The sequence below is a fragment of the Eutrigla gurnardus genome (assembly GCF_963514095.1).
Source record: "Eutrigla gurnardus genome assembly, chromosome: 14".
Lineage (NCBI taxonomy): Eukaryota > Metazoa > Chordata > Actinopteri > Perciformes > Triglidae > Eutrigla > Eutrigla gurnardus.
This window is the reverse complement of record NC_139937.1, coordinates 19448807-19474159: the sequence shown is the minus strand read 5'-3', so window position 1 is coordinate 19474159 and position 25353 is coordinate 19448807. Positions and strand designations below refer to the sequence as shown.

Here is a 25353-nt window from a genome sequence, read left to right as displayed (position 1 = left end):
CACGTCCTCCATAAAAAGGACCACACTTACAGGCTACCATTAAGAGAAACGGTGTCTGAACCTGGAAGCCTCACTACTGGAGACCCTCAGGGTTCTGTTCAGGATCCTTTCATCTTTTCTCTTGACACAAAGTCACATGGCTCTGTTATTCGTTCGCCATCCTATGTAGCTCGTTCAGATTGCAGCAGCCTGGCCGATCTTCAACCTACCCAAGTTCACCCACACTACACACCCGCACTGGCTTCCCAGTGGCTGCTCCAGTCTGATTCAACACATTGGTGTTTGCCTACCATGCTGGAAATGGCTCAGGCCCATCCTACTTACAGGACATGGTCATACCATACACCCAGCATGTTGACTATGCTCTTGCTGCTTCCTCACAATGCCCTCATTGGCCCAGACCCAGCTACCGCTCTATGAAGTCGTAGTTTGGAAATGCTGGAATGAACTCATCACACCAGACTGCACCTAGGCTCACAAAACACAAACTCTGTCTCCATCCCTTTGTAGGTCTACATGCACTTGAAACAGATCAGCAAGTAGAATTAAGTTGACGTCACGCTACATTCCTTGCATGTTTGTTTTGGGTTGTATCCACATGGTTGAATGCATGTCACGTCGTCATATTAGTGAATCCTACCTGACAGACTCGGATGGTGTTGTCCAGTACGGTCTTGGTGTCGGTGGAGTAGTCGCTGCAGGGCAGCTGGCTGCGGCTGAAGTGGGCCTGCAGCAGCAGGTGGGTCTTGGTGTGGGCGCTGTCATAGGAGTGGGGGTTGACCTGCAGGGGGAGCTGCTGAGCCAACTGGCTGTTCAGCTGGTCTTCATTGTGTCTGACGGGCAGCTCTGCATACTCCTCAGCATCCTGCCAGACAGAGATCAAAAGTGAAACAGGAAGCATAAAGCATGTTGTGGTCAGACCTTCTTAATCCGACCACAGGGTTCCCACTCTTTTCTACGGATCGTTTTCAGGGATCATTGAGCCAGTATGACAGACAGGGATCAGGTTTCTCTGTGAAAGTCTGAAGATGCTATAACTTCACTATAAAATCATCTCCTTCATGCTTAGAAATAATGACAAATTGATCACAGAATCATTTAATAACACGATCTACCACAGTTACTGACATTTACATTTGAAGGGTTTTTATGTAAGCACTGGTCGCTGCGGGGGATTTGGACCAACAACCCTCCCTTTCCCAAGCCCAGAATGTACATAAGAAGTGGACTACGGTTTTGTCTTGACTCTAAATGGATCATAATGTACTAAATGATCATCATGCTGTATTGAAGAAGACTTGAAAGTAGAGATTGAGACCATAAACTCATGTTTCTAATGTTTACTGAGATAATAAATCAAGCGAAAAGGAGCGTCTTTTTCTCATAGACATTTGCAAAAAAGAGGTGTCAAAAAAGAGGAATGCAAGTTTAAGGCACTTCAGCTACGGTTTGACTTTTCAGAAGCGGAGGCCATGTTTGGTTCCCAAGCCAAGTCCCCGTAGACTGAGGTACTGTATCTGACCCTGAACACATCATAGCCCTTCAGACTGCCAGGTTCTCTGTTTTGGGGAGCTTTGATAGAAAGTAGTTCATTCTCAGCTCAAGGAAGAATGATGAGATCATTTTCCGGTACAACGCAGTACACAGATTTTTTTTTCAGGACATTTGACCTTTTCTCTTATTTTCCATGTGTTTTCAATGACGGTTGAAAACAGTTTCCCAGGTTTTCCAGGCAAATGGGAGCATTGGATCATCTGTACACCGGCAAACATCTACCGAGGGTCGGGGTGATATTTTGAACCCTTCAGAAGATTTGACGTACATTTCTCAGTATGTCACACATTAAATGACAAAGACACAATGACATGATGACTGAAGAAGTAAATAGGTGATGACGGTCCATCACTCTCCTCTTGGCGCTGGGGCTGCCTGTTGCGCCTTGTTTGTGGTTGTTATCCAGAGAGATGCGTGGACACGCGTGGCTTCCTCACCTCTAATTCACTTCAGTTCAACTTGGGCTAATGCAGCCCCATCAACAGGCTGCGCTGGAGGCATCTGTCATTGCCGCCCCCGGCCTGGACTGTTAAGGCTCCATCCATCACTGACCGAAGCCAGTGTTTCAAAAGCTGGCCTGAGCGGAGTGGGGGCTGGGATGAGCAATAGGAATAGAGATTTATCTCTCAGTGCCATTGTGTCTGCATGTGGATGTGCTGGATAGAGAGACTATAAATCTTTAAGCGGACATCATAACCAACAACTCTGGTAGTAACATTTACAGAGACGGAGGAGGGAGAAAGTAATGGGAGAGTGGAGCTCGGCAAACGAACAGGGAGGAGCGATACACAGCTGAGGGCCGATGGTGAGGCCCCCACAGCACACCTGCTACAAAACACATGATCAAACTCAAAGAAAAGTCTGTCAAAATATGAGCCGATTCACCCATATTTTTAATTCCACATTGGATTGTGGGAGCAAAAACCTCCGCTAAGTTGCCAGAGGCAGCAACAATCACCCACGAGAGTGGGAGTGTCTGTGAACAGTACTGAGGACATCCTCTAAATCTACAGAATTGTGTGGAGAAACTTAACGTGAAAGGTGGTGATTTTTTTGCCAGGATATGATCGTGTGTTTCTTCTTACAGTGTGGACTTCATTTCCGGAAATGCATGCTGCCACTTTGCGTCATCTGCAGTTTGTCGTATTTTTTTAGAAAAGCCTAATTTTCTTTGGTCTCAGTTAGCGCTGAAAGACACTTCACTGATGACTGATCTTGAGATATTCTGATAATCAATGAATGGAGACAGGCTGAGTGGTAGCTCAGTGCTCAGAGATGAAATGTGATGAAAAGTGTGTAACTAAGGATGGGAGGTGGTGCGGCGGCGAGGTGTTGCTCATTAGTGGCCACTCTGCAGCGATTAGGGGAAACTGCTTTGTTGCTAACAGAGGGGGAGTGGACACGAAGGCGGGGGGTGACTGGCCTATTGTATGGCAGCTTGTAGGGGAGGGAGGCAGCGAGGCATGACATGCTTTGGTCCGCTTCCAACTACATGTGTGCGAATGAGAGTGATGTTAACTGTCTCGGAGTAGCCTCCCCTCCATATGTTAGCATCATTAGGGAAATTAGGTTCAACCACTCAACCAGACGGTAAAAATAGAATAGAAGAAAAAAAGGAGAGTATAAAAGTATTAGTAAGTATTAAATAAATCGAGTAAACGAGTGGTTTGTTGAAGCCTCAAGCTCGGCATTTTGGGTTGAAAAGTGATTTCTTTTCTCAGTTATGTAAGAGATTCAATTGTTATTACTTTTATTATGAGACATGCTTTGAGTTGGTGCCAAAAATGAACTTTTTTTCTTGGTGCATTTAATCTAATTTGATTGAATTCTTTATTTAAATTCTTCATTGTGAGGTATCTTCAGAACATAACCTTCTTAGCAGAGTGTCAGTCTCTTGAGAACAAGAAAAAAGAACACAGCAGGTTTACTGAAAAAGACGTTTTTCCCCTTTTGCTCAATAGAAAATGCGATTTTAGAAATCAATGGCTGCCTAAAAAGTGTGAATGACATGACACACGTGAATAATTACAGGTACATATGTATCAATCCATTAGTAGTAGTGGTAAAACGCTAAAAAAACCCTCCTCTCTCAGTGAAACCAGCGTGTCTTTCGTTGACCCCACCAATCACAAGACAGAGTGGATGACATCACGTGACGGCACCAGAATGAGGAGTTAATGAAGCTCAGACTAAGGTGCTAATTTGATGGAGGGAGTAAAGTGTATGTGTGCAAGCATTTTCAACCCTCCATGTGTCAAAAAGAGAAGAATATAATAACGTACATCGTTGTCACTGATCACAGATTCTCAGAGGACTTCTAAATCATCAATATTGCGCGCACATGCCTTGTTTTTGTAGATGTGCATTTATCAGATACCGCAGGATTCAGTCCAACATTGAAAGTGCAATAAGCAGCTGTGTGCTGTCAGACGGAGCCTCACCGTCAGAATGGAGAGCAGCTCGGGGATGGGCAGCTCAGCCCTCAGGCGTTCTTTGAACCTGCCGATGGTCTGATGCTTCAGGTAGTAATAGGAGGCGATGCGGCCGTACGTCAGGGGCTCGATGGCTCGATCCTCCTGGAGCGTTCATGGAAATGTGACAACTTGATTTCATGTTTAACTCGTTTAACTACAAACATAACTTAAAAACATACGCCACCTTTAACTCTATGCAGTAGGAGCACTCCAGGTCCCGCAGACTTCGCTCCACCAGGTTGGACAGGTATTTGTTGATGGACTCGTGGCTGACGTCTTCCAGGCTGTAATAACTGAACAACACAGGAAATAGATGTGTAAGTGATTTAAAAACAACATTGTGTGAATAACAGAAGAAAGGCCGTCCTGTATATTTATTCTGTTAAAGGTTTACACGCTGTTCTTTGGACAGGGGGGCTCAACAAGGTAGGAATCCTTCTGGACATATTCAAGATGTGCTGATTCGGGGAGTTCAAGCAGACACACATGTTGTAGGTTGATTCCACTGTTTAAATCGTAACGCCACGCTGAGTGTGCAGACATATTTGGAAAGCCACTGTCATCAACGTGTCTTTCTGAACACGCCATGTTCCACAATCCTTTAACGTAGCGGTCATTGAACCCTCAAAAAGCCCACTCTTTTGGTATAAGTTTAACTATGAACCTCTACCAACCTTCTCTTTCTCTCTCAGATCTGTGAGAAAGAAAGCACCAAATCAGACCTCCTACTTCGGTCAGGATTCATAGCACACAGTCACCACTGGTGTAAATTACAAACGCTCTCCCAACTGCACGCGGTTCCCTCTGCTCGATGATGTAACACTGATTATGGAGCCGTATTACGGCCTAATGAAAGATAACAACGGTGAGACGGTGGAGTGAAAGAGCTCATCGCGACTATGTCTCCACGTAAGAATCTCGTACACACTGATGTGAAGAAAAAGCCACAGCCTGGAATTATTACCTGGAACAAGACAACCAGTGGCCAGCCAAAATGGGTTCCATGCTCGGCACCGCTAAGTAAGAGTTACCACATGAGGCCGAGCGCAGAAGTAATCAAAGACATTCTTCATTAGCTCATAATGCCAATATCTGTGCATGGTGTGTGCACGTCAAACAGAAGAGCGAAGGCATCCGGTCGTGGTTTCAATAAAGCCGGTAGAAACAGATTCCAAAGATCCTGAAGGTATGTTTGCAAGAGTGAAAAAAAAAAAAACCTTGTGTACATTTGTAATGTAAAATATGTCTTAAGTAAAGTGGGAGAACTGTTTCCAGAACATCACTGGTGGTTATTTGTGCTGTTTGAGTGCCATCTGGTTGTTCTCCAGCGTCGGTTAATGAAGATAATAAGTGCTCCTTTGTAAATTGCCGTGTACGTTGCGATGCAGTATTGGTGTGAGACCTTTCCTTTTGTTTGTTTCGGAGAGTTGCAAGCTAAGATGAAATACAAATCTGCTATTAGAAACATGTGCAAGTCTTTAAACTGCATCCGTTGCTGCCAATAATTCTGACTTTGAAACCACTTGTACAGATGTGGGCATGGGGAGGCTGCTGGGGTTCCTGGCAGCTGCAAAACGCATGGGGATGACACATTTAAATATTTTCAACAAATTCAAAGGAGGAGGTGTTAATATATCGCTTTAATGTTTTGATAATCTCAGGGAAGTACTTGGCATTTCCATCTATGCGCCACTGATCTGGGTTCAGGTCGTGATGGCAGCAGGCTTATATAAAAGTAGCCCAGTTATTCCTGTTCCCCCAACCACGTCCTCCGTTTCCCCCAAGGGATCCAACACATTCCCTGGCCAGATAGGATGTATAATCCCTCAGCCTGCTCTCCGCCGGCCCCATAGCCTCCTTCCAGGTGTCGATTTAGTCAACTTATTGGTGGATTTGGTCTTAGTCCACTAAGAGCTCATGAGTCGATTAGTCATTTTTTATGCTTTTTTTTTTTCATACTGGATGACTTTTCCGAGAATTTCCTGAGCACATCTCTAAGAAACACAGATTTAAGATTTAAAGTGATGCTTCCGTGTGATTCTGTGTGGAGAAACTCAGTTTTACGGGTTAAATTAACTAAGAGATTAGCTGTTGTTTTGGTGGAGGACAGGCCCTAGTTGGATGTGCTTGGAATGCCTTCACAGGGATCAACATAAGGACCATCCAGATCACACCTGAACCCCCTCCATGTAAAGGAACAGCGACTCTTCACTGTGAAAATATGGGCCAATGTATTGGAAGGCATATTCTGTATTGATTTTTCAGTGTTTTACCCGTATTTGTAATTACACATTGAATTGTCTTGTTTTTTGGCTACGTGGAAGAATGTGAACATTCCAGGATAGCCGTTTCTATTAAATAATTGGTGTACTTAATTGGATTCAAAGCATAGAAAATGTTGAAATCAAACAAAAACGTGTGCCTACGCTATAAGTTAGTTTAGAGAAAAGCCAAAGCAGTAATAGCAAGGATGACTACCAATAAGTCAATGTACAGGTGGAGGGGGAATATGCGATTATGGTAATATTACAGTTGCCTGCATAATGCATGCAAACCTTTAAGGAAAACGCCCACTTCTCATTTTACATTAAAACAAATGATATCACCATCGTGCAGTTGGGAGCAGGGTGGAGTAATCACAGCCTCACTGGTGGGCTGGAAGCAGCAGTTTAGATGGGTAATAGTCAAATTTAATGCGTGTTTAATGTTAAGTATTTCTTTCATTTCCATCGCTCCACATGTTAACAGCACGCTGAATGGGTTTATTACTGAACACATTTCACAGGTCTTTACTGGTGGCAGGGCCTGTCTGATTAAGTCATGGCCATTAGCATCGTCACCATTAGGAGCCAGCCTGCAGACGTTTACGATACCCGAGGGACCCTGCGTCTGTGTCTGTGTGTAATCAAAGCCTGAAAGCAGTAGTGATAGATTAGCTGCTCCCATATAAAACACAGCTGCCTGGAGATAACTGTGTCACAGGATCTACACATACACTGAATATCATTTTATGTAATGTGAGGCCGAATGTAAGAGGGCCGGATATAACTGTTGATTAAAGATGCCACAAAGGCAAAATATGTTTGTCATACCGAAACCAAATCCAGGTTGGATTTAATGGACGGCCTGCGAGCCGAAATCAGTGTCAACTGTAAGGGCAGGTTAAAGAAGCACAACCACCATCCACGGATACACTCACTATGGGATCAACAGCAGGTAGTTAGTGTCCACCAGGAGGAGCAAGAGAGCAGTGAGTGAGTGAGTGAATGAGTGAGTGAGTAAGTAAATGAGTGAGTGAGTGAGTAAATGAGTGAGTGAGTAAGTAAATGAGTGTGTGAGTGAGTGAGTAAGAAAATTAGTGTGTGAGTGAGTGAGTAAGAAAATGAGTGTGTGTGAGTAAGTGAATAAATGAGTGAGTGAGTGAGTGAGTGAGTGAGTAAGTAAATGAGTGTGTGAGTGAGTGAGGAAGTGAGTGAGGAAATGAGTGAGTGAGTGATTGAGTGAGTGAGTGAGTGAGTGAGGAAATGAGTTAGTAAGTAAATGAATGTGTGAGTGAGTAAATTAGTAAGTAAATGAGTGAGTGAGTAAGAAAATGAGTGAGTGAGTGAGTGTGTGAGTGAGTAAATTAGTAAGTAAATGAGTGAGTGAGTAAGAAAATGAGTGAGTGAGTGAGTGAGTGCGTGAGTGAGTAAATGAGTGAGTGAGTGAGTAAGTAAATGAGTGTGTGAGTGAGTGAGTAAATGAGTAAGTAAATGAGTGTGTGAGTGAGTGAGTAAATGAGTAAGTAAATGAGTGTGTGTGTAAGTGAATAAATGAGTGAGTGAGTGAGTGAGCGAGTGAGTGAGGAAATGAGTTAGTAAGTAAATGAGTGTGTGTAAGTGAATAAATGAGTGAGTGAGTGAGTAAATGAGTGTGTGAGTGAGTAAGAAAATGAGTGTGTGTGAGTAAGTGAATAAATGAGTGAGTGAGTGAGTGAGTGAGTAAGTAAATGAGTGTGTGAGTGAGTGAGTGAGGAAATGAGTGAGTGAGTGAGTGAGGAAATTAGTTAGTAAGAAAATGAGTGTGTGAGTGAGTAAATGAGTAAGTAAATGAGTGAGTGAGTAAATGAGTGAGTGAGTAAGAAAATGATTGTGTGAGTGAGTGAATAAATGAGTGAGTGAGTGAGAAAATGAGTGAGTGAGTAGGTACATGAGTGTGAGTGTGAGTAAGTGAATAAATGAGTGAGTGAGTGATGTTTGAAAAATATGCTCAGTAGACTTGAAGCCTACATAAAAGCTCGGCTGGTGGTTTTGCTGTGATACGGAGCTCCACCTTTTCAAGGAGCTTGAAACATTTCCCACATTTCTAAGAGCGATATTCATCCAGTTTTCATGTTTTGTGTTGTAAACGTCTATTATTGTATTTTCTGCTGGCTTTGCTGAAGTCTATTGCTGCATTTAGCTGATACACATTTCTAATCAGCCGATATTTGTCATCGTTTTGCTGAAAAAGGCCAGATAGTGAATATTGACCTAAAATCCCAGCTTGTGTCCGGTTTCACAGCCCAGGACCGGTACAACCCTGCAGCTAGGCCTCAGCCCGGCACTGCATGGTAAATGCGGGATGACAGCCGTGCAAATACCAACAGGCTGGAATGTTCTGGAATGGTCTCCGTCTACACAGCAGATGTTTGAGCGAAGAACACGAACAGGTTGCGAGAGGAGGCCGACAATGTGCTTTAGTTTTGAGCTGGTTGGTGATGATATGTGGCGAGAGCAGGTCTGCCTAACCTGGGGTTCATCACCAGCCGTCTGAAGAAGTACGTCCAGGTGATGTAGTCCATCGCGTCCTGTTTGGATGAGATGGTTCCTGCAGCAATCTCCGCATTCAGATGGTCCGACAGCACCTCGAGGAGGCTGGGAAACAACACACCATCACAGACGGCTCACAAGATGATCCTCAATCAGTCCAGCTTTTCTTGTTAACTGATGATACGTGTAGTTTCTTTTGGTAATTGTGGAAAAAGGGTTTTGTAAAAAAAAGTCAACCCAAAAACACGACATTTTTATGTTTCTCTGGCATTATTCTATTTAGTATATATGGACTCAATTCAAGTATCAAATCAGGTTTTTATGGTTTTGCTATAGACTGTATATAAGAAGTGGACGTAGTTGCTGTGACATGAACCATTAGTCTGTGGACTCGAGGTCAACTTTACAGCTAAAGGCTCGGTTATGCTTCCGCGTAGTGATCACGCAATGGCCACGCAGTTGCTTGGAGACCGTGATGGTTCTGCGTTGGGTTAACGTGTCGAAATGCAATTCAATGCCACACCTGTAGACGGCGCTATGTTTTTTGTAAAGACTGACCGACCGACCGACCGAGACTCTTGACGTATATCGTCGTTAGCCTCGTTATAGCCTATTTGTTTACCTTCCGGCTTTAAACGTCCACAATCTTTCAGAACTTGGTGTTTTATTTCTTTGTGCAAAAGCGACAATAAAACAAGGTGCAAACAATAAAAGTAGGCTATTAAAAGTTTAAATGGCGGGGTTTATGAGTGGAAATCACAGCCAATGCCGCTGCGTCGGTGTTGCGTCGCTAGGATTTTTGGGAGGTGCACGTCAGGCCCTTGCGGTGGACGTAAGGGGGGTCCGCAAGGACGTAAGGGGTCCGTAAGCCAACGCGGAAGCATAACTTGGGTTTAAGTGTTGAAGTCATCTTAGTAGCTAATTGTATTAGTAGCGTGGTAGCGACCTGTCAATCACAAGGTAGCCCCGCCCTAAAGCATCCCCATGATGATGATCACTCATTTAGGTGCTACAACACTTTCCACAAGATGTTTTTGCTGCTACACTGATACGATTTAAGGTCAAGCCATTATCCCTATAAAGCTACAACATCTGAGAACATATTCCACATACAGCCTCTGGTCCTTGACATAACAGACAATGGTTGCACAAGACATGTGACTCCGACTGACCTGGACTCAACAGGGAAAGGCTCATAGAGGAACTTCTTGTAGAAATCCTTCTTGATGTCATGGACGAGGATAACCGCTTTGCCCTGGTCATCAAACTGAGGGCGACCTGCTCGCCCCATCATCTGCAGAACATCTACACACACAGCACAAACATATATACGGTAGGGTTGTCACTTTGTTGTCGTTTTTATTTTTTAATCATTCTTTTAACTGATGCACGGTTAAACAGATGCTTATTAATGTCCCTACTGCAAACTCTGTGTTTGCATCAGGAAACACACAAAATTACACGTAACAGCATCATGTTGTATTTAAAATGTGTTACAAACAGAAAGTGATTGTTAGAACTGTTTGTATAATTAAGTACTCATATCTCTTATCAGCATCAAAAAATCCTGGAAAGTAAGTATTTGTACTTCAACCCTAATTTGGGCCTTTTAAAGTTACAATAAGAGATCATTCATTTAACTGCTTACATTAAACACAGCCATGATGGAAACATCTATTCTGTTATAAGCATCTAATGGTCAGGTGGACCGTGTACCTGTTATGGGATAGTCCACGTAGCGCCTGGATTTGCCATCATAGTATTCAGTTCCCTTGATGACCACAAGGTGAGCAGGGAAGTTCACCCCCCAAGCCAGAGTACTGGTGGCAATCAGAACCTGAGAAACCAGACGAGAACTGAGTGGAATCAAACAACTCAGGAGGACACAACTGTGCACAAAGTCTACTAAATCACGTAGAAACTCCATTCAAAAACGTTGCACATCTTTTGGATATTCAGGCTGTTATTCAATATTTAAAACCCATTCAAACTTTTTTAAGATATTGAACCTTCTTCGAAGCTTCGTGAACATTGTTTGTATGTGTTTTAGTTCCCGTGTGGTGCATGGAATGAGGTCTTACCTGGATCTTACAGTTGACAAACAGCTCCTCCACAGTCTTCCTGTCTCTCTCATGGAGGCCTGCGTGATGCATGCCGATCCCAAAAGCCAGTGTTAGCTTCAGGTTGGAATCCCTCACTGTGGCGATGATGGCCTCTATCTGGAGACAGAACACAGGCCATGAGAGCTCAAGACCACACACGGAAACATTCACAAGCTGACTTGCATCGTATGCAATGACACAGCTGAGGGCTGAGCTGCCAAGTAACACGATAGTTTCACGGTGATGTGCACCGGCAGAAAGATGCAAAGCAAATAAGCAGCGTTCCATCCTGACGCCTGAGCTCCTCGCCTCCTCTCTCTCCTGAGCCCAGCCACCAAAGAAGGAGGCTCATTCATATTGTCACTACCCAAAGCATGTGACCATAGGTGAGGATTGGAACATAGATGGGCTGGGAAACCGAGAGCTTTGACTATCGGTCCGAGCGGCGCCTGCATCAGTGGGAAAGTCCAGATGACAGCCGGGGGAGGGGGTTTGGGGGCAGCAGCAGAGGAAGAAAGAGCTGTCAGGTGGGAGAGGGGATTTGAGGCAGTGGGTGACCCCCGCTGAGAGTTAAGCAGCCATCGCCAGAAGCCTATCAGTCAAACAGCGGGGAGCTGAGCTGCTACACGAGCCAGTGTAGAGAAGCAGCAGGCGGCAGCAGCAGTAGCACATGTCAGCCGAACACACACGGAGGCACACACCTACAGAAACGGGGCCTATGTTATAAGACAGAACATATTTACATCCGCGGGGCTCGGGAGGGACAATACAGGACTTGAGCTAATAATGCTACGACATCTATGCTAAAAGTAAACGGAGAAGGTGATGACTGAACTGTCAGGAAGTGATTCTGCACAAATCTTTTGCTATTTCTGCAACATTTCAACAAAGACTTGATGCTTCGGTGTCGGCTAGTTGATGTTTCAGTTTTGTTAAGTTTAATGTATTCAAGGCAAAAAACACATTCAAAAAACCCATTTACTTTGAGACGACCATAAAAATGCTGCCTCCTTTCAGGGTTTTAGGACTCATTCCTGTTGCACTCTGTTGGTTTTCTGTGGTTTACGCCACAGAAAACATTCCGTTAAATTGTTACATGCCACTCTCACGTACCATTGATGTTGGTGCATATAGTGTGAGATTCGATATCATGAATAGATAGTTATGTGGCTTGATTTTTTGGAAAGGAGAATAAATTGCTCAGTTGAATGATTTCTGATGATGTCTGTCTGTGTTGTATCGCGATGGTGCTCTTGCGTAATATATTGGAGAGAGAACCTTTGTGGGGGAAATAAACTGAAAATGGTTCAGATATGACATGAATATCACTCGTCTGCTTGCTGCAAAATCAGCAGGACGCCAAACGGTAAGCCCACATGTATCTGCATTTGACTCCGACAAGGGTACATTTACAATGAATGGTATCCGGTCACTTCTCCATTCACTGATGACCATGTCAAACCTGTTTTTAATAATTACGTGACCAACAATGTTCTCATAATATCAGCATACTTTTGTGTGAACCCAGAGGACACAGGCTTCTTCGGTACAAGCTGGATGGAATTTGATCCCAAATTACACTTAAACCAGCATTTAGACTGAAAAAATGAAGCATCAGCACAATTCAACAAAAGGGGGATGAAGACAAACACAAGAGGGCATCCATCCAATACATAATACATACTGTAAGAACAACAGTCACATCTATATTTGCACCATGTGTGACAGTTCTCTACAGTCATGGCTACAGGAAACGTCCCTGAATCTGATGTTGTTCACCACAGAGCTTAAAGTGGCAGTTCACCTTCAAATCAAAAATACCCACGTATCCTCTTACTGTCTGTCAGCGTTAACACTCAAAACGGCAAAAAATTACATTTGAAAAACTCAACGGCAACGTCTCTTTTTCGATCACCTGCTTGTAAATGTATGTTTTCGGTGCTTTGAGCACCGCACTCGCACCAAAACAATCTAGATGAATAAATAGCACTGCAGGTAAGGTATTTTTAATTTGTGGGTGACCTGTCCCTTTAATAAATGCCTGCATGAGCTAGCTATATGTGCAAGGACAAAGTTGAGCAACCAGTTCTGACCCACTAGATGCTTATGGCTTATCATGCTCAAAGTCTGTTTTACTTGTGTGACTACCGTGATGTGCGTTACCAAAACATAGGCGTCCTACTCTCGTGGTGCGCCTGAATGCATCCTGTGTCAGCAGACGGAGGAGTGAATGTGTTGCTGCTGCTGCTGCTCACCTCTCTCTCGTCCTGGTGCAGCCACTGTTTGGGGTTGTCCTCTGTGGCCAGGAAGGCGATGAGGTCCAGGGCTGTCAGTCGAGTTTGTCGTCGCGATGAGACAAAAATCAGCACTGGCTTGGCCGGGGAGTGGCTACGTATCGCTGTAAAGACGTATACACAAGTTTCACGTAGTATATATTGTCCATTTGTTTTAAAATGATTTTAGGTGCTAGGATGCAAGAGTTTTAATCTTTTTGGTGTTTTTATTTATCAGATATTTTTCTTCCCGTCAACAAATCCCATGAAAAGTGTGTTCCCTACACTGTCTATAGCACTCATGCCCGTTTCTGCCTTGGTTTGGTCAAGAAAAGCTGAAAAGGTTTCCAATGTGGTATAGATTCAAATTCAGAAAACGTGGACATGTGAGGTTTCATAATGAAAAACTTTGGATTCCTCGTCTTAAAAGAGGTTCAAGCTCCCCTTTATTGATCTAAAACACACACAGGGATTGCATATTGTTTTATTATTAGGTCAGAATGACACAAAAGAGGAGATAGCTTGAAAGGCGTGGATGTGGGGTCGTACCTTGGAAGGTGGGCTTGTTCATGCTGGCCATGCGGGGGCAGTAGTGTTGTCCTGGGAAACCATGGATGTGAACTTCCAGCGGTACGGGGCGAACAGACGGACGGAAGTTAAACAAACCCACCTGTTACACAGAGAAGGGGGGAGGGGGGGGGGATTAAATGTGAGCAGCTGGCAACGTGAAGCCCCATCTGGCTCGAATGCAAACTGTCTGTCACCGTCACTGAGGCCCAGAGCAGCAGACCACGGCTGGACTCTGCTGCGTTGGGTTCAAACCGCTGCTGCTGCTGTGTTTAATTGTGTAATAAAGCGATGCGCGTGAACAGAACTGAACCCACAGGGCGGTTATAGGATGCTGTAAAGTGTATGGTGGGGTTTTTTCTGGCATGCTGCATGTCTACAGACATCTTGAGAGCCCCGGCTAATGGATTGGGCAGCTAGTAATCTAGCGGCTCAGTCAGATACGTGGATGGCAGTCCCGGATAGGATTAATCGCTGCAGACATTATGAGATGATATATTGACCAGCAGCAATGGTCCAAAAGAGACAGAAATAAACAATGTGATTATGGAGCCACTAGTGAGAGATTTTTAATGAATACTAGCACTGACTTTCACTGAGGATGATAATTGATTAGGAAGGCGGCAATACTGAGGATTGTGGCAATATCGGTATTTAATATGTTTATGTTACATTGATGTTTACTCTGCCTGAGACGTGTATGTTTTTCTTTGCTGTGTTTAACGGTGACATTCACTTCACCCCCAGAGGATTATGTCATTTCTAACCCATTAAACAGCATCAGATTTAAATGTGCACATGCACTGTAATCATTCACCCGTCATGTTAAACAGAATGGGAGGTCTGGTGGACCTTTTTATAGAATGTTTACTTCAAAGATCCTCATGATAAAGAGGACAGTGAAACGATGGCACACATGCTTAATTACACATGCTTAATTACACAAATACGTTCTCAGTTTCTGTTGTCTTTTTTTTTTTTCTTTCTCTAAGTTTAAAATAGCACAGCATTAGCATTCATTATAACTCCAGCAAATGAGTATCTAAAAGAGAAAAAGAGATGCATAAACAAATCTTCAACCCATGTTTAACATGTGTTCAAGCCTGGAAATGTAATTACTGATATTCAAAAGTAAATGTAGAAAGCTGTAATACTTGCCAAAAGCAAAGACAAAGAGCACTCTTGGAACCAGAGAGTAATTACTAGCATGTGATATCAAGAACGGACAACAAAAGAGGACGTTACAGTAATCTGCTTTGATGCATTTGTCTTCCCATTGGCAAAACTGAGGCTGCAGCTTCCATGAGCCTTCATGAAGGTGTGTCAACTATCAGTTCTGGCCTTCAGCATAAAAACACATCGATAATTCGTCTTTGTATCATTTTGACGCTCCTCATCCATCTGCATCGCCCGAAGTCACTCCTGATGATGATCAGAATGGAAGAATGGCATCCAGACAACGATGATTATGAAGATAAACTACAACATTAAGTCCAGGTCAAAAGTATCTGTTTATCATAATTACTATTATTATATACATTCAATCAGTTATGAAGAGGCAGGCAACGAATGAACCGTGGAAATACAGAGACAGACAAAGACTGTGGTTTCTGGCTGGCTTCACTGTTCTTTGTACACAAAGCCAAGCTCACCAATCCTGGTGAAAACGATCCCTCCATCTAACCAAGGAACAAGGAGTCGCAAGGTCACAAGAGTATTATATGACCCTAGACCAATGGAGAGATATTGTAAACAGCATATAAGGTATAAAATGTTGAAAAATTAATAAAATAATATGGCAATATGTGCATGTATGCCGGTAGATCCCACGAATCTAATTTTTGATGAAGTTTTGATCAGCCCGAGATGGAAGCTAAGCTAACCCAGCTAGGACCTAAGGCTCCTCCACTACCCAGCATGCTCCTGGCTGCCTGACCTGGCATCCTTAAAAATCAAACTGTCGGGATATTCTAAATCTACTCGTTGATCGACAATGTTTCCCTGAGTCATATTGATGCAAATTCTTGTGCATCCTTGTGTTGCACAGTGACTATATGACCCTCGAAAAGACCAGCACTATTACGGATATCTGACCTGTCCGATCCCCAGCCAGTCTGCAAGGTCTCGAGCGTTGGCCATAGCTGTGGACAGTCCAACCACTCGGACAGTCTTAGACGTGTGAGAGGAGATGAAGTTGGTCCTGGACACAATGACCTCCAACACCGGACCTCTGTCCTCACCTGGAAAGAGACACAATGGTACGGTCCAATCCGAAGGTCTATGTTAGGATACAGATTTGGAAATGGAAATATCAGCCTCTGACACACGGCAACATAATATTTTGTATATTACATGTGTTGGATGTATGGTTCCCTTCTGTGTGCAATTTACATGTTTTCTGATGCTGTGTTCGTCAGCTTTAACCTACCGAAGAGTAAAAGACAAAATGTAACCGACTCCTACCCAGCAGGTGGATCTCATCGATGATGAGGATGGCTACTTTCTGAACGTAGCTCCTGTTCTGCCAGCTCCTGCTCACTCCGTCCCACTTCTCCGGCGTGGTGACGATGAGGTCGGCCTGCGCTATCGCTCTCATGTCTGGCGTCACGTCACCCGTCAGCTCCACCACTCTGCACACAGGGAAGAGTTATGGGTACACCTTGAATAAGACACTTTTTCATGACTTTAAAAAAAAACAGCAGTTCCAGCCAACTAACGGCTGGAAACAGCGTCCGTAAACGTTTCTGCCACTGTGTGATGTCGTCCATCATCTGTTCTCACATACTTCTTCCCCAGTTGCTCCTCGATCCTGATCTTCCAGTCCTCGATCCTCTCTCTGACGAGGGCTTTCATGGGGGCGATGTACACCACCTGAACACACACACAGCAAAACGGTTTATGTCCACTGTGTGTCTAAACTTGGGCTGCCTCAACATGCAACCTGTACTTTCTGTGATCGAGCTACAGAAAGATAACCGTACGCAGTGTCGGATTTTCCTCTCTGCAGCATGACATCGCTGATCCTGCCATATGAAATACATTATTGATGCTTCCAAACTGCAATGACACACTGGATTTGATGTGACTTTAGGAATGTCCAAAGGGATGACATGCCGATTAAGGTGCCCCCACAACACATTTAGCTTATACTCGATTACATCTGACTTGTGTCCTGACTTATCTGCCTCGTTTTTCTGTAAGCAGCTCTATAGTGCGTAGATGTTGACCAATAGAATTTTCATTTCTGACAAAAGCACTCCCTTGACAGAGCCAAACCTTAGAGGTTGGATACTTGTTGAAGACCCGGAACATGGCCATTTCTGCGGCGATTGTTTTTCCAGAGCCCGTTGGCGCCCCCAGCAGGACATTAGTGTCAGTGTGATACAGCGTGTGGAAGATCTGAGTCTGGATGGGGTTGAAGTGGGTGAACTTGTACAGGCTCTCATACTCCGGGTTACCCAGAGCCGTCACCGGCAACGGCTGCAGGTCCAGCAGCTCTGTGGGGAAAGAGACATGGGAGGAGAAGAATCCGCATTCATTTCTTATAGGTTTATGGGGCACAGTAATGCTAAGAACATTAACAGAAGGTGGCACTTCCTGTTCTCTAGAAGAAAATAGTTGTGATGGAAAATGAAATGTATTCACAATAGAATAAGGGTTAAAACTCAAAGGATCACACAGTTTGTTTCTTGTTCAGCAGCACGAGAGCCAGAGATCAGATGCTGCTAACAAGCACAAAATGCTATTACTGACAAAGATTGGTGTTTAAATAACAAACACTGACAGATACAGAGAAACATACTGACGACACCATGGCCGCCGACGTTAAAGTAATTAGCCTCTGAGCAAATACCGCATCCCGCACGATCATCCGTTCACTTCCGTGACATGCAATTAAACTGTGAGGCTGAAGATGCAGATGTGACAATAACACACGGTTGGAGAGTCAGCCAGTGCACTCGAATCAAAGTCAACAAACACAAGTTCAGAGCCATAAAAAAACATTCAACCCACTTCGGCTTCTTCGAGGTCAATAGAAAGGTCGCACTTCGAGTGAAAACTAAAGTATACTTGGTATTGTGAAGTAAAACTCTGAGCAACGAGGTGAATTTGAGTTGTCTCTCATTTAGCTCCGTGTTTGGTCTCCACCAACTCTTTAGCCGCTCAACGTCCTCGTTCCAATGCATCAAATAACGGAGCTTGGTCAGCGCTCCAAAGCTTCAAACTACGACGCTCTATGTTCAATGTACACTCATCCATAGTGTCCTTTCAAAACAAACTTGTGTCGACTCTTCACCGCCTTATGTTTAGGAAAAGAGCATGGTTGGCGTCCACTGACTAACGACTCCTGCGATCAGCGAGTGTGACATGTGACTATCAACACTACCGCAACTCATATTTAACGCGTCCACCTCCCTGTCTCGACTATCTGGCTCTTCATACTATGTTTATGATGCGACAAAAGCACAAGCTCACACTAGCTGAGCGCCAGATGCCAGGGAGCACCGGCCAAGCTGCATTATTTGATAACTCAGCAGTGTTATCACGTCATACAATATGAGTAATATCTTTTCCCAGTGTGTGTGTGTGTGTGTGTGTGTGTGTGTGTGTGTGTGTGTGTGTGTGTATGTGTGTGTGTGTGTGGAGCCAACGGACCTCTGTATATCCGTATCACACTGGACTCTAAGCTCGGCCATGCTTAAGTGGTCCAACCAAATGTGAAGGATTTGGTTTAAATTCCTCTTGTAACTGAACACCGCTCAAACACTCTGCTTCGCTGTGAAACATGTCACAGTACAGAAGCCAAAGAAGCTCTACATTCTTTGGACTTCAACAAGTGTGTCGTCCCTTATATTGGAGCTTTCAGGAACATCCGAGTATCCCAGTTTTAAATCTCGATACAAATCTACAAGTTGTAAACTGGTATTAACAGAAAATGATGTGAATAATTGATGTTTACTTCTGCTAAGGAGGTTGTTTGAGGTCCAAAAAGGTCCAATATTTCTGATAATGTCATAAATAATAATGAATCAAGCACAGGGGACATCGTGGTTGATTGTTTGCATTTTGCATTTTTATAATCAGTGTTTTTCCTGCATAGAGAATAACATGGAGGCCGCGTACAAATTCCCCCCAGCTCCAGCTCTCAACAAAACTCTGATGGGTGTCTTCATGGATAACACTGTTTTATAACAAGCGTTCTCTCGGTGGGTTTCTGTCATTTGTAACAACAGCAGCATAATGCCAATGTGGTGGCGCTGTATCATAATCAGCACAGTGCAGCGGGAAAAGACGCTGCTCAAACCGCCAAAGAGACAGAAAACAGTTGTGCGTTTTTTGGCTCTGGACCAGCTGGACCACAGCAAAGTGGCATGACGGTGTTTCCACTGGTAACGCAAAAAAATCACTAAAGAAAACAAAATTCTTTAAAACCAACCTTCCTTTCTGCTTTTTCCCTGCCGTTCCATGTTATAATATCTCATCTTCAACCGCTTATCTGGAGTCGGGTCGCGGGGGCAGCAGCTTTAGCAGCTCTGACTTTTAATATAGTTTTATAAAATAAATATTTTGCCAGCAGAATCAACTTCTTTTACAATCTCTTTACTACATCGGTATTCTCAAATCATGTCATATGATCTGCAACTTCAGCACATGGAAAAAAAATGTCATCACTATAGAAAAATGGATATGAACATTTAATATCCTGGAATTCACATTAAATTAAATTTCTTTTTTAAAGCCCAATATCTCAACACATCCTGTGTTCCTGGCCCTTCGTATCTGATAAAGAGAAGCTCTCTAAAAAAAGAAAACAAAATAGACCACTAACTACCCCTGTAATTGTCATTTTCTTCAACCATATCATTTGCTGGAGCCAGTCGAAGGCATGCCGCCACAGCACACATGAGCAGGATGGTACCACCTCCAACTCAGTGTGAGCCAGCAACTATCCTGCATGAGAGCATCTTTACATCGTGAGACTCCTTTTACTAAGGTAAGGGGTCTGAGTTCTGACTGCACGAGAGTATGCAGTTTTAACTTCTAGTCAAGTTCCTGCTGTTGCATCATGTGTGTGTGAGTGTGAGTACCAGTGTGTGGGGGGTGTCTCTCGGGTAAGATGAGGTTCTGGAAGTTAATGATGCAGACGGCCTCGGCCCCGAGCCAGCGGTCAGACACGGCCCTGATGTAGTACTGGGAGGGCAACGGCTCAAAGATGGGGATGGTGAACACTATGTGCTGAGGCTCTCCTGTTACCACCTGGAGGGAGGAACGAACACACACACACACACACACACACACACACACACACACACACACACACGTTCAGGAGACAACAACACACCAATCATGATGTACTCATTGGAACAACCGAGGTCCGAGACAAAACCAAAAAACCGAAGGACTCACCTGTTTCTTCTGCAGGAGGAAGTACTCAGAGTGGTAGATGTGATCATTGATGGGGTCCTCCACCCATAACCACCATGGCTCACCCACTGAACCGTGGACCTGAATCATTGAGGGGAACCAACAGTTGGGTTCACATAACGCAAACTGAATAAATAACTGAATTAATACATGAAAGAAAACCACACAGAAAACACAACAGCCTTGCTAGAACCCTAATAATACCAACAAACCAACAAAAACTCAATATGGTTCCATCTCTATGGTGCTAGAACCCTAATAATACCAACAAACCGATACAAACTCAATAGGGTTCTACCTCTACATTGCTAGAACCCTAATTATAACAACAACCCAACAAAAACTCAATATGGTTCCATCTCTACAGTGCTAGAACCCTAATTATAACAACAACCCAACAAGAACTCAATAGGGTTCTACCTCTACGGTGCTAGAACCCTAATTATAACAACAAACCAACAAAAACTCAATAGGGTTCTACCTCTACAGTGCTAGAACTCTATAACAACAAACCAACAAAAACTCAATAGGGTTCTACCTCTACGGTGCTAGAACCCTAATTATAACAACAAACCAACAAAAACTCAATAGGGTTCTCACCCTACGGTGCTAGAACCTTAATTATAACAACAAACCGATACAAACTCAATAGGGTTCTACCTCTACGGTGCTAGAACTCTAATTATAACAACAAACCGATACAAACTCAATACGGTTCTACCTCTACGGTGCTAGAACCTTAATTATAACAACAAACCGATACAAACTCAATACGGTTCTACCTCTAAGGTGCTAGAACCTTAATTATAACAACAAACCGATACAAACTCAATACGGTTCTACCTCTAAGGTGCTAGAACCTTAATTATAACAACAAACCGATACAAACTCAATACGGTTCTACCTCTACGGTGCTAGAACTCTAATTATAACAACAAACCGATACAAACTCAATACGGTTCTACCTCTACGGTGCTAGAACTCTAATTATAACAACAAACCGATACAAACTCAATAGGGTTCTACGTCTACGGTGCTAGAACCTTAATTATAACAACAAACCGATACAAACTCAATACGGTTCTGGCACAAACTCAATAGGGTTCTGCCATCAGGGAGGCGGCTCATGTGTCAGTACATGTGTCCTGGCTCTGCAGCTGGATCAGGACTAAGCCAGCCAGTCTTCCATTACCACTCTCCCATGATTGGAACATGCATCGCTAATCACACAAACATTCATCTTCATATTCAGCCCCGCTACAGTGAGCTTCCTATTCCTCTCAGATTCCATGACAAACTCCAGACTAAGCTTCATCTAAGCCGCGATCCTCTCTGGCCTCTTCGCCCACTGAGGTGGGACACGCTGGCTCTGGTCCGGAGGCTTTCTGGTTCTCAGGGCCAGATGGAGATTCCATGGCTGCAAGAATAACAAGGTAGGGGGAGCAGCTCTTCCCTTCTCCATTGTGAACATGTGACCATGACTAGTTTTTGGTGCGTATGTGGGGGTGCTGCTCAAGAGACAGGAGGAGACGAATGCTGCTGAAGTCAAAAGTCCAGCTTTCCCTGCACCAACTGACGGCGGCTCAGATGCATTCAGGCCGCAAAAAAAGAAGCAATGGTGGCTTCGCTGCACCTAGTTGACCATATTCAAGCCCTCTGGACCGCTGACCCGCGGTGTGAGGGAAGCCTCACCTCTAAACATTTTTCTGGCTACTACTGTAATGGTAGGTTCTCCTCAATACCCAACAATGGTGGTAACTACAAACTATCCACATAGTTTATGTTTTATTGGTCAAGTTTGGAGATATCTATCTCTGATTTCTGATAATACAACGGATGAGAAATACGTTTCGTAAGATACATTTAAAACAAATTCAATATCAACGTGTCTTTACAGAAGCAAGCTCCCAGGTGGCCTGGATAATACACAGACTACATTACAAACTACAAAAGATCGATGGTTCGATTCCCGGCTCCCCCAGTCCACATGCCGTGTGTTTGTACTGTACATTGCCCACTTCACTTGGATCTTTTTCATAAAATACAATTTTAAGATATTTGGCAAAATTGAAGCTTTGTGACCATTTGTAGGGAATTATTTTTGTTGAAGTGCCAAACAAAAAGCTGCCAAATTTCTAAATTTTCATCTCTTGTTGTCTAAATTATGAGCTGCGTTTTGCTTCAAAAGGTCAATTCAGGGTGTACCAACTGGCAGACTGATACATGTATCTGGAGAAACATTTTCCATATATCTGGAAGATTATGAAATGTACTCTCAAATTAAATAAAAATTCAGCATTCAGGCATATGGACTCCATGTTTACCTGATCACTCCAGCGAAAGTCCGGCGTGACGACGAGACGAACGCGCAGGACGGTGCGCGTGATTGGCTGGATGTTGGCCTCCATTGTGAGGGAGGGGATCTGATGGGCGTACTGTTTGACTGTGAGCCCAACGTTGACATGGTGCAGCATGTGACCTGGGAGCAACACACTCAGCATTAACATATAGTGTCATAATTATCAGCAAACCTGATGTAGTTCTTCCACATTACAGGAAATATCCGAATAAAAGCCAGTATTCAAATAATAGCTTGGTTGGCTAAAATCAGCATGATATACATTATTATTATTTACACAATGAATTTTCATTCACTCATACATTCCAATCACTTTGCTGTTTTTTTGTTGATCACTGTTAAGAAACTGCCAATGGAAAGCAAGCCTTCCTGCAGCTGCTTCACATTAATAGCCTTCTAGGACGAAGAGGGATTACACTCTCTGAGCCACTGAGAAGCTTCTAATTTGAAACATCTGTGAGAGACATGTTGGGTCAGCTGACGCTACCATAACACGAAGGAAAGAACAGCAAAGAAGACACTGAGCAGCGTCATGCATGACACGACTATTGTAGTGTAATAATTATTACCCTGAATAAACATGGAAAAGTATATACATAATACAATGGGAGCTTATCAGACAATAAAGCCAGTATTTTCCATGTTTGCCATAATTACACCTGATTCTTGGGTTGTAAGTGCGGCTTTGAATTGTTCATCAGCTGTTTTTACCAATCTCATCCTTGCTCATGTCCTTGAGTTTGTCCACAGTGAGCTTCTTCTCCTCCAGGCGGTTCAGTACAACATGGCTCAGGCTGGGGAACTGGCGGAGAGGGTGGGCAAAGGCCCACAGCCGCTTATCAATCACCTTACAGAGGGTGAGCAGTCGGTAGGTCATGGCCGGCCACCGCTTCCTCAGAGCGATCTCAAACAAAGCCCTGACGATCCGAGCAGCATTCTATGAAGGGAGACAAACACTGACCAGTAAACTTTTAAGCTGGAGCGAAAGAAGGGAAACACATGTGTACTGCGGCAGAAGTCACTGGCAGCAGCTGGAGGGTACATCATGCTGTACGCTGGTGATTGATGGTGTGATCAGGAGGAGGTCTGGCTGGGTTCAGACGTCCAGGTTGGCCACAGCTGTGGGCTGATGGATTGCTCGTGTCAGTTCTGGAGGAGAGGTCAGGTGGCAGTGTTGCTTGCTGATAGACTGCTCAAGTGTGGTCAGGCTGTGATCGATTTGGTCAGGTGTTAATGTGACCTGATTGTCTGGTGAGCTCTGAATGCACTCTGGAGGGGGATTATTGAAATCTGTCTGTGCTGTTTTTGATCGCTTTGATAGGTGAGACCAAGAGGTCTGGCTGGACACAGGAAGTCTGGGGAGAACAGTTCCTGTTCTTCTTTGTTCATACTCTTCTGGTTCATATGAAAACTCCTAACATGTACTGCCAATAGACTGCATATAACAAGTGGATGTAGTCTACATCCCTAGTACTGCAGGTTTTGGGGCCTCAAGTTTGGCATCTTGGAATTTTTGCAACTAGTTAACAAAAGTGACCATATTTACTGGATCTGGATCTGCATCTTGCTTCTGGTGTAAAAGTTTTGCTCGATTGAAAGATAACTCACTATAGAAATAATAATTTTACTGGGACCTACGACCCTGATACCAAAAAGCGACATCATATGCAGCATCAAAATAGACAATAAACAACTTAATTTAATTTTTACAGTAACTTAAATCCTGATATGAGTCATGATGAACTTATACATGGGTGTATGTTGGTGTGTGTTGCTCCTTTCCCCTCACCTGTGCCACATAGGACAGGTCTGAGATGAGGGAGAAGCTGTCCACCTCTCCTCGGCTGATGTACGTCTGAAGCAGGACGTTGATCTTGCCGTAGCCGTTCTCCACCCCGCCTGCCGCCGGCAGTTCGCAGTATCTACACAGCAACTGTTCCAGCTCGTCCATCTCCTCGTCACGGACCTGCCGACACACACCGCCCACATGATGCGCTGACAGTTTCATATTATGGTTCTAGGTGGAGTCATATATTCTGTGGATGGACCTGTAATGACTTGTACATGATGACCTCTCACCTTTAGCTGCTCAAACTCTTCGGCCTTGGAAACAATACTGAGAATGTCACCCTCAGTCCGTTGAGAGTTGAAAAGTTCGTTGAAAGTCTTCAACGAAGGAGGAAAAAAGGGATATAAGTTTGGATGAGGACAAGTTATGTCATGTCTGACCCAGAGATGAACACTAAATATGGTGAAAATGGTGAACACACAAGCTTTATCTCATTTGCAAGGTTACAATATTAGAAGACATGAAATACACCTGCTAACTAACCCTAACCCTCATAACCGTAACTCAAAACTGTACTGTACTGTAACTAAAGTGTTTTCGTTGTCATGACAACAGCTCATAAAAATGCAATACATTTCCATAACTGCTGAAGTTGCTGTATCTGACGTAGAAGTTAGTCTACATCTATGGTGTTGTATCTGACATAGAAGTTAGTCTACATCTATGGTGTTGTATTTGATGTAGACTAACTTCTATGGTGTTGTATCTGACATAGAAGTTAGTCTACATCTATGGTGTTGTATCTGGTACAGAAGTTAGTCTACATCTATGGTGTTGTATCTGACGTAGAAGTTAGTCTACATCTATGGTGTTGTATCTGACGTAGAAGTTAGTCTACATCTATGGTGTTGTATCTGGTATAGAAGTTAGTCTACCTCTATGGTGTTGTATCTGGTATAGAAGTTAGTCTACCTCTATGGTGTTGTATCTGGTATAGAAGTTAGTCTTCATCTATGGTG

General features: G+C 43.7%; 1 protein-coding gene across 2 annotated transcripts in view; it reads right to left on the bottom strand.

The window, feature by feature from the left end:
• The window catches only part of ascc3 (activating signal cointegrator 1 complex subunit 3), a 113397-nt gene that overhangs the window by 6177 nt on the left and 81867 nt on the right, over window positions 1-25353 (bottom strand). For both annotated transcript variants that reach the window (XM_084028024.1, XM_084028025.1), the window contains exons 19-37: window positions 24625-24711; window positions 24335-24511; window positions 23257-23482; window positions 22511-22665; window positions 20169-20267; window positions 19850-20018; window positions 17037-17257; window positions 16546-16631; window positions 16224-16390; window positions 15855-16000; window positions 13743-13863; window positions 13176-13318; window positions 10900-11037; window positions 10535-10655; window positions 9991-10123; window positions 8798-8923; window positions 4213-4321; window positions 3996-4130; window positions 641-865 (exon numbers count right to left, since the gene is read on the bottom strand). In XM_084028024.1, coding sequence (XP_083884150.1) covers window positions 641-865; window positions 3996-4130; window positions 4213-4321; window positions 8798-8923; window positions 9991-10123; window positions 10535-10655; window positions 10900-11037; window positions 13176-13318; window positions 13743-13863; window positions 15855-16000; window positions 16224-16390; window positions 16546-16631; window positions 17037-17257; window positions 19850-20018; window positions 20169-20267; window positions 22511-22665; window positions 23257-23482; window positions 24335-24511; window positions 24625-24711 — 2784 coding nt within the window. The remainder of the gene's footprint in view (window positions 1-640; window positions 866-3995; window positions 4131-4212; window positions 4322-8797; window positions 8924-9990; window positions 10124-10534; window positions 10656-10899; window positions 11038-13175; window positions 13319-13742; window positions 13864-15854; window positions 16001-16223; window positions 16391-16545; window positions 16632-17036; window positions 17258-19849; window positions 20019-20168; window positions 20268-22510; window positions 22666-23256; window positions 23483-24334; window positions 24512-24624; window positions 24712-25353) is intronic.